The sequence below is a fragment of the Dendroctonus ponderosae genome, unplaced genomic scaffold (assembly GCF_020466585.1).
Source record: "Dendroctonus ponderosae isolate FM_Combo_2020 unplaced genomic scaffold, Dpon_F_20191213v2 Dpon_F_20191213_1, whole genome shotgun sequence".
Lineage (NCBI taxonomy): Eukaryota > Metazoa > Arthropoda > Insecta > Coleoptera > Curculionidae > Dendroctonus > Dendroctonus ponderosae.
In genome coordinates, this window is record NW_026017110.1 from 62652111 (window position 1) to 62666654 (window position 14544).

At 35.2% G+C, this 14544-nt stretch overlaps 1 protein-coding gene across 6 annotated transcripts in view; it reads left to right on the forward strand.

Moving 5' to 3' along the window:
• The window catches only part of LOC109541004 (furin-like protease 1), a 31621-nt gene that overhangs the window by 3834 nt on the left and 13243 nt on the right, over nucleotides 1-14544 (forward strand). For 3 of the 6 annotated variants that reach the window (XM_048666666.1, XM_048666682.1, XM_019909629.2), the window contains exons 2-4: nucleotides 2792-3159; nucleotides 12772-12966; nucleotides 13028-13156. In XM_048666666.1, coding sequence (XP_048522623.1) covers nucleotides 2998-3159; nucleotides 12772-12966; nucleotides 13028-13156 — 486 coding nt within the window. In that variant the 5' untranslated portion in view covers nucleotides 2792-2997. Of the gene's footprint in view, nucleotides 1-370; nucleotides 700-2707; nucleotides 2728-2791; nucleotides 3160-12771; nucleotides 12967-13027; nucleotides 13157-14544 lie in introns of those variants that run through there. The other 3 variants (XM_048666671.1, XM_048666676.1, XM_048666679.1) reach the window with 3 other exon arrangements.

Here is a 14544-nt window from a genome sequence, read left to right on the forward strand (position 1 = left end):
GTAGCAACAACGCTACACATTGAAACTGATGATGGTGGAAAACACCGAAACGTTTTTTTAATTGATAAATAAACAATAAATGACTGAAGAACCCAGGATTTTATTTTAATTTGTTATTTCTTTTGCACAACAGCCACTCCAGAGCTAGCAGAATATTGGAAGCAAGTACCTAATTCCAAGCAGTGCCTAGTGATGCTGAAAAAAATAGCTGATGAAAATGCAACTCGTAATTTGATGAAAGTTCGTTTCCATTGGTGGAAATTGATTGTAAAGAGGATGAGGATGATGCTTTCGAAAGTGTGGATGCTCCTTTGAAAGGACTAAATAAAAAGATTAAGGAAGACGCGCGCGCATGCTGCATAAAAACGTTTCCGCGCGATGTTTCAGCGCGATCAGCGATCACAGTCATTTCAAACTTTCCGCATCGTACGGCGATTTCGGCGAAATTCTCTGAGCGCGCAAATTCGAATTTTTTTCAATTTGAAAAATTGGGTTTCCTTGAAATTCAAAGCTTCATGTAAATTGATTTTCAATTAGAGCGGTCGTTTTAATGCGAAGTGGGATAATACCGGATAGCTGGTTCTAAATTGTTTGGCAAACATTATCTCGGATTTGGTGTTGTCGAGTTAAACGCAGTTTTAGTTGTAGTTTGCATCATTACCAATGTTTTCAGTGATATCAGATGAAAACATGACCTTTGTAAGTTGCAGTATTAATTAATGTATATGTCTGTGTACAAACACATCAGAAGGGGGCCTAAAAGCCCGAAAAAATCACCCAGTTTCAATCACCCTGTTAAATGTTTTCGCGGTCATTGTTTGACACTGGGTGGGTTTTTCGGGCTTTCTGGCCGCCCTTGAAAAAATTACTTCCTGACGTTTCGCCAGAACGAATGGCTGGCATCGTCAGGGGGTGGTTTGCTCTGTGCGTGCGGAACGTCACACACTTGAACAAAAAAATTGATTCATCATTGCATGAAATCTGCTAACTCTGCTTTATCTCAGTTTCCCAATTCTATGTTATAAACTTTGTTGAAACTTCCATCCGAGCAACTTAAATGTTCATTCAAGAGTATTGTTCGTGTATTGTGCATGGCTGCTTTTATGTGTGATTTTTTATATAACGCCGAATTCACCGGATGTTGGCGAGACCTGTTTAATGATCAGTTGTAATACCGTGAAAAGGACCATCCACCTTTTGCTAGGTGATTACTGACGTTCCAGGCATTATTTTAAATGACGGAGTTATGAGAAAGTAAATTTTAATTGAGATTTAAGACGCATCAGGTTTTTGCTGCACAATGCAATATTGCTTGTCTGAACAGTGTTTAATTACTTGTCTGAAGGAAGTCAACTATGTGTGATCTAACGCGTCTCCATTAAAGCGAAATTGAAAGTCCAATATTGGAAAAGCTGTAACATTATTAGGAGCAGAAGTAAAGCCGATTAGAACCGATCAAAAGCTTTAAGTGACGAACTTTCGTTTTCCACCGGATATTAATTTTTTGCCACTCAAGATCCTTTCTGATATCCGCAAATGTATTCAACAACTACATTTTCCGTCGGTTTTCTTTTTCGCCGAAAATCCGTGTAAAGGTTGCCTTCAATCACATTTTATTATCGTATGTTTTCTTGTACAAGCTTTCCGAAAGAAAACCCCATTAAATTGACTGTCAAATCGCTTTTATCTAAGAGTGTATTTCGGGTTTTAATAATTTCGTTATTATTTAAGGAATCGATGTTTGATTATTACTTTTTTTTTACTTACTTTCACACAAATTCTTTTTTGAAACTAATGGGTTTTTAGGCCATCGTTCGGTAGAATTTCTTCCTGACGTTTCGTAAGCACGAGTGGCTTGCATCTTCAAAAGTGCTTTGCTTGAACAGTGTAGGCGTTCAAGCAAACCACTTCTGAAGATGCATAAAAACCCGAAAAACTCATTAGTTTCAAGGAATGGCCTCGAAACTATCTCTTTTGATAAATTATTTGTTGATGAATTAAGCTTCAAATTTACGCCTTTTGTATTTATGTATCTCGTCTCGTTTCCAAAATCCGTTGAAACTCATAACTGCATTCGGAGCATTAAGTTTGTCTCGCAAAAGTCGCAAAGTAGAAGCAAGTGAGTGATGGAAAATTGCGAAAATTCCAACTTTCAACCTAATAAACATGTTGCTTTACTCTCTGGCGATGTCCAAGTTAAGATCAAAGACAGCTGAGAGTAATAAATGCTGAAGCAAAAAAGCCTTAATATATTTTATCTAAATATTTTAATGAGGTTAAATATATTGCAACAGTTTAAACTGGCCATAACGAATCTTTAACCGGAGAAAAGTTACTTAATTTCAATTTAAGCCAGAATGGTTTACCATTTTAAGTTAAGAAAAACAACCATGCAATGATATGTTACAACTTGATAGGCAATTTGGGTTTGGAGCGTTTTGTTTCTAAATGATGATGACAGTTGATGATTACCGCCGAGTTACCAAAACTATAACGGGCCTGCATAACCAATTAATCCGAAAACTGAGCTTTCTTGGCCACAGTAATCTTTAGATATTTCAAGAGACACGAACAGCAACTGAACGTTCATAACTATAAATAATTATCTCGAGTGATATGCGTTATCTGGACCAACCAAATCCAGTCCATTTGTTTGTTGTGCTATCCGTTTAAAAAATATTTGATAACTGGTGCTGGAATTATAAGCATGTCAAGGTGTGGTCAATGGTATCTTAACGATATGAAGGTAAATCTTTATTGTATTAGTAAAGTATTGTTATTTTCTTTTCAGAGTGAAGATACTTTATATAAGCTCAAATATTAGCTAGGATTAAAGAACTCAGAATTGTTTTAAGTTAAGCACAAAGACACATCAGAACCTAACACAAACCTAAGTCAATTTCTGGTAGCTTAAACAAGACTGATTCCACCAACAAAGAAAAACCGCTACCAGTCACATTATTGAAAAAATTCGCTTCACTGGGGCGTTACAAGACGATGAAATTTTATTTAAATTTGGTTTGTGTAATTATTGTTGTCACTAGTTGCATCTTAAGCTCACATGCCCATTACACACAACAATGGGCTGTCCATATACCTGGTGGTTCGCAAGTAGCTGAGGAAGTGGCCGCAGATCATGGATTCGTCAATCATGGGCTGGTAAGTCAGACTTTTTATTAGCACTAATATGGTTATTGGAAAATGGTGCAGCCAATCCCTGACTCAAATTGGGAATCGATGCTTTTGCCTTTTTTCTTGTACATATAAGGGCCGACTGCAATTACTCTGGACCAGGGGACTCCAGTCTTCTCTCCTTACGGATAAAATAGGGGAATAGCCCCTTTTAGTTGTCATTTATTATGTTGCTGCACCGGATTAGTTTTCCTGTCAGGATTTTTATTAAAGCACCTGCGACTTTCTTAGGGGAGCATTTTTACATAGGTAATCAATTTCAATCAAGTCTCCGCAGATAATATATGATCCATCAGGCGGATTCTTTGGAGATTTTTTAACTCGACATTAGAACAAACATGTTTTGTTCTAGCGTCGTTCCTGCTAGAAAACAGGAACACCGAGCCCCCGGACATGAAACTTTACATATGAAAAGCAAACAATAATGGTGCTTAAAAGTTGAATTCTGCTTTGCTAAAGTTGCAACTGTCGCGTTGTAAATGAAATGACAGTAAATGGGAACTGTAACTAAAACTTTGGCTTCAAAAATAATTCGTCGATCAATCGTGTTTCCACTTTTGTTATTTAATCGAGTGATACTCCGCTAAAGTTCTGCTTACAACATTTCGCTGAAGATGCTAGCGATTCGTGTACCTTAGGACACACTGGAATTTTTAAACTCGCCTAATAATGCGAAAACCAGCAGTTTTTCCGATTGGTAACTGTTTCATTTCTTTCGCTAAGTCGAGCAATTGAGCCTTTTGAGCTTCAAAGTGGAGAAATGTGGGCGATTGCTTGTTTACTAAAGAAAAATTCGGAGATAAACATAAAGATTTGTCATTATTCCGTTCGATAAAAGGTTCTTTAAAGTGTAGGTTGGATAATTTTTTTATGTATTTTTTATATCGCAAAATCTTGCTTGCTGCACGTAGGAGATCGTTACTGATCATCGTTTTATTTCTACGCATATAAAATTTCCATTATTCTTAAATTTCAGGCGAGAAATCGGAGGAATACTCACATAAATGGCTGCCATTTAACCGGTTGTCACGTTCTGACTTTATTACTGGCAGATATTTTTATTAATTGCAATTTTATTGCATAGATTCACTGAAAGTACAGATTTTTCTGCGAATTCTAACAAGATCATTTTCGTCCAATTTTTGATGTAAAATAGTATGCTACAAACCAGCCGGGTTAAATGGCTTTTATTATAGCTAAACCCGATATATTGAGCAGAAAAATTGGATAGATCCTAAATATGAAGACCTGCTAGCTAGATAGGGAAACAACATTTTTAAGGCCGGAGATGTTTCGGATATATTCGACAAGACAACTCTGAAAGGCTTTTCGTGTCCTATTGATAACAGAATTTATCGAAATTTGCAAACTTCGTATGTGGTTCAAGTGGTTAGTAAATGCGATAAGCCTTTAAATTAAGCAAGCTTTAACAATTTCTTTCCAACTGCATTGTTTGGGAGTTACCTATTATTAATAAACTCAATATTGTAATGCTTCAAAGCACGTTCCCCACATTTTATCGACCAAACAGTTTCCCATTTCTTTAATTGAAAAGTTGGAATATCAACTGGTATGGATTAGAGTAAATCAGGCCGCAAAAACTGTTTATAATACTCCATAAATGAAAGTTAAAATAAACAGGTTAATTTTAGGTGGGTTTTTAGTTTTTTATAGCACGTACCTACATATGTTAAATCACATGGATGCTTTGAATTCAACGTAACACTATTCCTGACAATTAACTGTTGGACGCATTATAAATATTTAGTTGTATTATAGTTGTTTGTTTTCAATCTTAATTGCACAGAGTTTAGAATAAACGAACAAGCAGAGGGACGAGTTTTTGTACAATGTTTTATGCACGCAAATAAATAAGCAGCTGTATTTAAGTCCCGCTCCTGCTACAGAACTATTTCGCGTAAAATTAGTTTCAAGAAGGACACTTTACTGCTGTCATTATAGCAAATTATGCATAAAGCCAAAGGTGGTAAAATAAGACTCCTTTGGTAAGAGGCAATAAGTACTACTAAATAAACTCAGGTGAACCTGCACCGCGCTTTGCAACATTGTTATATGTGCTCTGTCTAAAAATAAAACTCAGAAGTATGCCAATTTAATTATTTATCTCCATTTGAGGGCGGCAATCACACAAAAATTTTTGCAAACGACTGAATGATTGTTTTTGACCTGCCGAAAACAGTGATTGCTTAGTCGCTAAAATCTCCATCCAGCCAAAGATAAGATAGAAACTCGGTATTAACAAATGCTTCAAAAAGTTAGCAATGTTTGTTACGAAGTCATGAAGGAAAATGCTGAATCTAAATATTTTTCGAGTTACAGCTCGTCAAACTTTTTTTCTTTAATTGTTGACCTATTCTGGACATTTATTTGCGGATCAAATTGAAAATTGGTACTGTTTTAGCTTGGGATTCTTTAACTTTCTGATAAGAAGTTGCTTCTTCACTTTGCTGCTATATGGCACTTTACCTGTAATCCAAATTCCATTTCCGCATATCTTTTGCGATTAAAGATTAGAAAATGATAGAAAAACAATTTATAGTAATTATTGGATTACTGTTCAATTGAGACTACATTTTTGCGCTGCACTTGAATTTTCTCGATTCATTTTAATTTACAGATTTAAAATTGTTGTTACATTAACACCGGGTATATTAGACCTGTTAGTCGTAGATAAAGGGCAAAAGGGTCTAGGGATTGAAAAATCGGTGCTGAAACTTGGGATAAGGCAAGGTATACTGCAGGGTCTGTTTATCTTATTATGAAGAACAACTTGGAAACTATTCGGCACTCCCTTGGGCACTTTCTTGAATGAATTTAGTGTAATAAATGCCCGAGTAAATGTGAAATAAAATATGTTAAATACCTGTGGATGGTTTGATGTGCCAATTAGCAAACTGCATTATGCAAACTACTGCTGGCCGAAAATACGCGTTACCTAACGAAAATAACACATATCGGTCTGATTGTTAGAAAATTTCACTTAGTGAATTGTAACTGTTCCACACATGCTACGGTCGCTGTCGCTGGCACAATTCCGTAAAACGAGATTATCGGGACAATGGCAATAAAGAAATGTAGCGACATAGTAGCTGGGATTTATCTAACTTAAAACAAGGATTTACGTTTTGACACTAAAATAAATGTAAAAGCTTTTTGATCCGCCTAGATTAGACATGACATTGCAACGCCCTATTTATTTCAAATGTTATTGCATACATGGGACATTTTTCTCGTCTGCATTCAGTATGGAAATAAATCCCTAGTGCTTGCTCTATTTGACAATTGACGATTAAATGTATGCTCATTTTAATTCAGATTAGCACAAATGTGGAACATTTCGCCCCTAAAATATTGTTCTGTGTATACAATAATAAGTAAAGAGTTTTTCGATTGGTTCCTCAAAAGGTGGGCCAGTCAATATTCATGGGTTCCGAGCTGCGAGCTTTGGCCAGTAATTTATTTACTTTAACTGGCAAATAAACGACGCAAAATCGTGGTATTAAAACTCTTGTTAACATGAAGAAAAATCCTCTTTAGCGGTATTTTATTTCGAGAACTTGTCCAAAGGCTGAAATTGCATCTCTGTTAAACTCCATGTAACGTTTTCCTTGTTTTCACATTAATTTTATTAAAATGCCTTCTGTCTTTGACACACGTTTTGTTCGGAGCCGGCTTATTACCGAACATTTTAAATTCAATATTTTTAGACCAACGCTCATTCAGTTTTTAATCGGATGTTGCTGATTATTTTATGCATACCGGGTTCGTTATATTACTGGACATTTTGTTTGTTAATGCCCTGGCATTTTTAATTGTTTGTTGTATTTACATCAAAAACAAGACTCAATGAAACACCCTGTATAGTATCACTTAATCTAGATAAAGAGTAGGTCTACATTACGTCATGTAGATCTACGTACAAATTAATCAGCATCAATTATAAATCATTGATATTTATTTTTAGAGTCCAGTTTAGCATTCAATTGTTAGTACTTTAATGTTCATGAAATGTGAGTCATATGTGCCAAAATCTAAAACATCCCGAAGTGTGTCGATGTGATAATCGTGAGAACTCAATGATTCAGAGGTTTTTCGAATGTGCACAGCAACGTGGATGATCCAGGAAGAACGATGTCTTAATCCAGGAGTTTTTCGAGCGTTGTTAAATTTATCTATCGCATAGTGCCAGATCCAAAAGGCTTTTATGGAAAGGGTTGATATAAGGCCACTTAAAGCTTCGCATCTGACGGGATGGCATTAAGCCCTTATATTGCCGATATTTGTCCACAAAATGTGACAGTTATATTTAGTTTCACGTCGGAGTGCGAACCAGTTTTTCTACCTTTAAGTCAAACCAGTAAAAAATACTTATACTCTATCTGGAAGTTACAAAGGCCTTTTGCAGGAAATATATCTATAGCTCACATGAATTAAACTCGGTCTAAACGCTTTTAACATATAAAATGTCCAGTTTTATTGCTCTGCACTATTCGCATATGCACAGCTCAATTTAATTCCCTGACGATCTGCGTATTTTTTCATTTATCTCTCACGACTTGGATATCTACCAAACCATAGTTGTTATCCTCTTTCGTAGATCACTTCGAAAAAATGCTTAAATGGAGCACGATGAACAAAAGATCCATGATGGTCGGAGTGCAAAGCAATTCATGTTATTGAATTGTTTTGATCAAATGCCTATTGGTTTGACAGGTATTATACGGATTATCTCAAACCTGTATTAATGGAATAATAATCCGAACCGTCTGCTGGTAGGAATGAAAGACAAAAAATAAAAATTCCTCCTTTCAATTTCGACAAAAGCGACTAATTGAGAGTATATATTGAATATGTGACGACCGGGATGTTCACATGGAACATAACAAGTTCTCGAGAAAAAATGTTTAAGGGCACACTGGCGCTGAACGGGAAAAATGAAATAATTGGCGGATATTTTCTCCAGCTGAATATGTAGACCGTGAATTTTTTGAAGAGCGCTCTTTTGTGTTGTGAAACTGCTCTATTTGCTTCTTTTTAGTCGGTCGAGCAGTTCTCCAAGCGTATCAACATTCAAATCGCGATTTTTCAAAGGAAAGGAAGATATGAGCAGTTTATTTAATCAACTAAAATAAAATATAATGAGCTTAAAGTCACGTCATAAAGCTGACATTATTGTCTAGGGTCAAAAAATAATAAAGCGATGGGCATTTTTATGGGCACGTTTTGAACTTGAAGTCGCTGTGGTTAAATAAAAAATGGAAACTATTATAAATGATCCTCCAATTTCGCTGCGTAGTAAAACAATATTCCCAGACCATTTCCAGACATTTTAATTTCAAATCAACACTCTTTTATTTACTTTATCAAAGTCTGCTTGTCGTGAATTTTAAAGCTGACATTGACCAGAAAATTTAATTCAATTGAATCAAGATTAGGCATTGGTTGTCGGTAGGCAGCAAAACACCCATTTACAAGGCACAATTGGTTTCAGTTCCAATAGCATTAATTTGTGATAGAGTGATAATTGAATAAGACTAGTACACAAACATTTTGGCAAAGGACAGAACACATAAACAGTAAACAGGAAAATAACATTAACCACCTACAATTGTTCCCAAAATTTACAGAGCATTGATAGATTATGTACATATTATTGTGGACTTGCAATTTCCTCTAAGTCGGGAATTATTTTGATTGCTATTTGATTTGCTAGTTGGATGTACAAAGAGATTGATAATTTCACAAGCCAACGAACTAAACTCGCTAACACAATTGCTTTGATTGACCGCAAATCTGGAAGTTCATCAGCAGCTTTTCGGAAGCTAAATTGGTAATCCGATTTCATTCAAATTAAAGATTTTGGCAGGTTCCAAAGTTTACACATAATAACATCTAAGGTAGTTTTATTTTGATTTATTTTCCTGACTGCGTGTAATTGTTATGATATTCCTATCTTTTATGGGTCTCAGTCAGTGTGAAGTAAAAAGAATATCGTTTATTTTACTGTTGTCTCGCCAAAACGTTATGAAATAAACGATATTTTTTTTACTTCACAATTTGACTGAGGAGACCCAGGTAAGATAATAGGGATCTAAGGTAGTATTTATTATTCCTCTTTCACTTTGCAGCTAGAAATTGTGCGAGAGAAAACTTTGATTAGGTTTTACATTTCTAAATCTGGTTTGCAAATGCAGTTTCAGGAAGTTAATGCCTAAATCGAAAGTGGCGAAATTCTCCTGCTAAAAAGCTTTTGCAGCTGCTGGAATATAATTAGGTTTATTTTACATATTAAGACACATTTTTTACAAGCGGGAGTGTAATTAGTGATGAACAAAGCGAATATTTCGAGAATTCCCTGGAAGCCACTTGACAAATGCGTTATATATGTGAATTGCAAATTGGTAGGCCCTAAAAGCACTTTATGTCCGAACACTGTTTTCTATTTAAATCGCGAAAATTACATAAACTTGCGGTGTCATGAGAACATTAAAATAAAGCGATTTCAAGCCTTCCAGCTGAAACATTCAATTACGTTTTAACTGTATCGTATTTCGGTTAAATGATCTAATGAGAACATGTATTTATCGCGCTATTTCGGCAAACATTGATAACAGATCATTACAGTATACCTACGTATCTACAAAGCGTTTGAACGGATTTAATCTCCGGATCTAACCGGAAGCTGGTCCATTACATATACATTATACCCTTTCATTTATTGAAATTTCGAACGACCGGGACTCGAATTATATCATGCCTGGATGTGTGTTTTATTCTTTTATTTTATCAAACGGATTTTAGCAAAATTGATTACGTTTCACCAGTTTTTACAATCGGCCTGCTACAGGTCGCTATGCTTTAGTGCACAATCTGAATTTGAAAATTGGCCATTTAGTTTGATTACGGGACTAAAATCATGTAGAACAGTTTAGATTTTTTACTTGTAATCGGCAGGTCAATTAATAAGGATTTATTTGTCTTATTTTGTCCTATTCCTATGTTTAATTTATTTGTCAGTTTAAGTTATGAATAAAAGTAATAAAGTAGTGTTTCGCTTGTTTGTAGTGTAATAATGTGAAATTGGGGTCTTTTCCCCAAACATTGCTATTAATGTTGGTTATGAGATTTGTAATTATAAACTTGGGGCAGCGTTAGTAAATTATTTATGGTTTTCAGATCCAAGCAAAATGTGTGATAATATACCGTTGCTGGTGCATTATCGGTAAACTACGTTATATTTGCCGTGTTCATTAGTGATATAATATAGTTAAGAATTCGGATGATAAACATGACATTTATGATTCCAGAGTACAACAGTATTTTTTAACACACTTTACAGTGGCGGACATTCAGTTTTTTTGACGATTTGAATTGTTTTCCTGGCATTGAGCATTTTCTGCAAATTGCGCAGTTGAAATTTTAGCAACCAGATAAGGTTTAGTACTTGAATGAATATACATTTTTTATCGACAAATCCGTGATTCTCACAGTGTCCATTGCAAAAACTGATTATTCAGTGACGTGGAAACAGTTACGTGAATGCAAATAATAATATGATACAGCTAAAATAAGAAAAAAGTGCCGACTTTAATCGCGGTCATAAACTGCTAAAAGAGGTGCAATGCTGTTTTTTATCTGGCAAATGGAAATGTCCGATTCACTGCATTCTGACGGTTTTGTGTGAAACTTTCTCGCCCAATTATACGTTCATTTGATCGTCGAACAGCATGACAAACTTGCGGTTTCTAACTGACGCTTTTTGCGGACAAGCCTGACCTATGAGAGTAAACTGTAAACTGTCCATGTACCTGCTATTTGCTAAGCAAACTCATTATCTTTGGTACGCCCATGGAAACCTAGATATCTCATCACTAGATCGTTTTGTTATGGTAATAATGTTTATACGGTAGCAGCATAATTCACACACTACCACAAACAATGTAATAATTGGTATTATTTCCGTTGCAACTATTCAAACTTGCCCTATTTAATGCCAGTTTTTAACAGACGCCTATGAACGTATCTTCCGCTTTCCCCAAACAAGTTTCAGTTAATGCCAATCCATTTTCAAACTTATGAAAGTATTTTCATTAGCTTTACTCAATCCTTCTTGCCGCTGAATGAAACCAAATTAGGTTGGCTAATTGATTTTGTTCGCAAACAATGCGAGTGCCATTGATTTTACCAACTTTGTCAGTTTTCAAAGCCATTTTCTCATTCAGAAATACCCATTTGAACCTCTCCTTGATAAGCACCTAATTTAAATTATTTAAATTAGAAGTTTCTTACACTTGATGAAATTTTATTCACTTAAGTACCTAGTTAGCTTCACACAGTTATGCTGTGCTATGCGCTTTGAAAAAGTTCAGCAAAACTACGTAATTATATTAGTTGTATCGAGATTTTTGCTCTTCCTAGTTTTAGTATTGTTCAAAATGCTCGACAGATTAAGGATTAATTGAACGGTTGATTGGATTCTATAATTTGGGTCCAGTCTATTTGAATCGCATAACTCCACTCTGATCCCTTCTCTTCGGAATGCTGTAATGAGATTTGGTGAGAATTATCAATGTGTTTCGACTTTAATAGAATAAAGCGAAGGAAAAAAACCACCGTAAAAATAAGAAGGTGTTTTTGTTGCTATCGGTATCGGCTTTGCACTTTGATCCCAACAATAGAGATAAAATAGCCGATTCTACCGCATAAATAAATACTGCTCAACTTTATATAAGCGGCGATGTTTGCTGGTCTAAATGGACGTTTTCCGGTGATCGGTCAATTTATTTTAAAAAAGTTACCAAATTCATACTGATTGATGCTTAAACGACGGCATAAAAATTATGTCTTAAATTTGACATCATTTTCAGCTCACCGACGTGAGGAATGCATCGAACTAATTGAAAAACATGCTAGAAGTTTCAGATCCGAAATAATTGAAATTTTCGGCACATTTAGCCGACGATTTCATCCTTATTATTGATCCAAACACTTTTAATTGCATATTGAATCGATTGAGCTCAAAAAATAAGCATGTGAGATTTTGATTTTTGGCCGACATATTTCCAAGGGTGGGGGTCGATTTTTTGAAAAAAATTAAATTTTTCTCAAAATTAATAAATTTTACATCATTTGATGAATTTGAATCATTGAACTCATTGAAAAACATGCTTGAAGTTTTAGGTCCGAAATAATAGCGTTTTTTGAGCGTTCATGATCTTTAACTGCGACAATAGTGGCTTATTATTTTATTGTTTATTTTTTTAAATTAATGGTTCTAATTCATTTCCCAAACTGAAAATTGTCCGGAAGCTCCAACATATGGAATTTTCTGTTTCAGCCGCTAATGTTGAATAAAAATAATTTTCTAGTTGGTGGCGTTCAGATAGAGCATTTTTCACGGTGAAATACCTTCCCAGAAGGAATATAACTCCAGATTTAATACGTTATGAATTGCTTTGGAACTGACAATGTATGCGTTTGCTTTGTAGATTATGTGCTAAGAATAAAACGATTTTTACATTAGCTGGTGAAGGTTTCAAGGAATGCTTTTTGTTTCAGATATTTGAGGATCATTACTTTTTTTCTCACCGTCTGGTAGCAAAACGCTCAATAAATCCGAATCCCGAGAAGAGAGTGCGACTTGCTGCGGACACCCGTGTAGCATGGGCAGCTCAGCAAAAGGCCAAGCGAAGAGTTAAACGAAGCATTGCGCTTCAAGATTCCGACCCAAAATGGAGCAGCATGTGGTATCTGGTACGATTCTTTTGCAAAATTTTATTCGGGAAGGGTTAATTGGTTTAAGTAAATTTTCCAGAATCGTGGAAATGGGCTAGATATGAACGTAATTCCTGCTTGGTTGGAAGGTGTTACTGGCAAAGGAGCGGTAGTGACCATTTTAGATGACGGCCTTGAAAAGGACCATCCTGATTTAATAAGAAACTACGTAAGTTGTCAAGCATAAATTCGTATTATGTGCAGCGAAAGTCTGGAAACCATTGCCAGACTCTGTTAAAAACAAAAACGTTCTCAGAGACAATAAAACTCCACTTTTTCTAGACAGCTATAATTCATTTGCTAAACCAAGACGGCATCATTACGAGTTGAGTTGTAAATACGCTTAATTAAAGGTTTGGATAGTTGGAAAGGACTTCGAGTTGCTGCATTTGATCGTTCGCATATGTATTAATGACCCAAAACATGGAGTGGGTGATCTAAATAGTTGAAGAGTGCATTTCTCTTCCATCGCATTCCGTACAAGGATGTAATTATGTAATTTTATATATTAAGACCGCTGAACGCGCTTTGATCTTTACAGTGATGTACCACACACATCCATGACATCATCATTTTAAATGAGGGCGAACGAACCGTTTTAATCTTTTTTGCATTAAATAATGCAGAGCATTGTCAAGACTGACTTTATCTTTCAGAATTCAATTAGTCGAGGCCGTAATTCAATATACTGCGAGTGCAATTATTGTAGTCTCTTTAATGAGAATAATTCCTGTTTGCTTCCATTCGACTATTCTGGGTGCAGAGCTGAAATGGCTCGATGCTTGCAGAAATTTTCATTTTTTATAAGGAAAATAATTGAAATAATTCAGTGTATTTTTCCATTGAGGAGAACAATGCGGGCCTCTATGATTAACATTTAGGCATGGAATGCAAAGCAAGGTTTTAGCCTACAAATGAACCACATTCCAACAATGTTAAGCGTTTTGTCTTCAAAGCAACAAAGCCCAACATTTAGTACGTAATTACTCTGAAAAATCCCCATCCATTTCTTAAATCGTCTCATTTTATTTTTCCACAGCGTTTGTTGAAAGCAAACGCTTTTCCTTTTCATCAACAGCTTTAATGTATTTGGGAAATTATTGTTTCTATTCCCACTATTGTTTTCAATGTTTCCTGTTAGTAAACCAATTTGAATTTTGGATGAGTTTGCGTAGATGCATCATCCGTTTTTTTACAAACTTCCTTTTGGGTATTTCGCCTCAAAAATTTTTGTCTTTTATTACAGATTGATAAATAGTGCTCCTATTTCGCAATAAGAACGAATTATTTATCAAAAAGTAATCAAGAACTATCACCTAGAAGGTATCCTGCGACACACTTAGGCTCAAGCTGTGAGAGAAAATTGCATTTAGTAGAGAAATTAATTTGAAAAATTACCCTGACGTTTCGATAGCTATTTTCTGCTATCGTTATCAAAAGAACCTAAATGAACCTAAAAGAGTATGTTAATAAATTGTGTAACAATAGTAGGATAATACAATATATGAAAATTTGCTCTGATAATTCGTCTGTGCAAATTGTCAGTTATGTGACTTT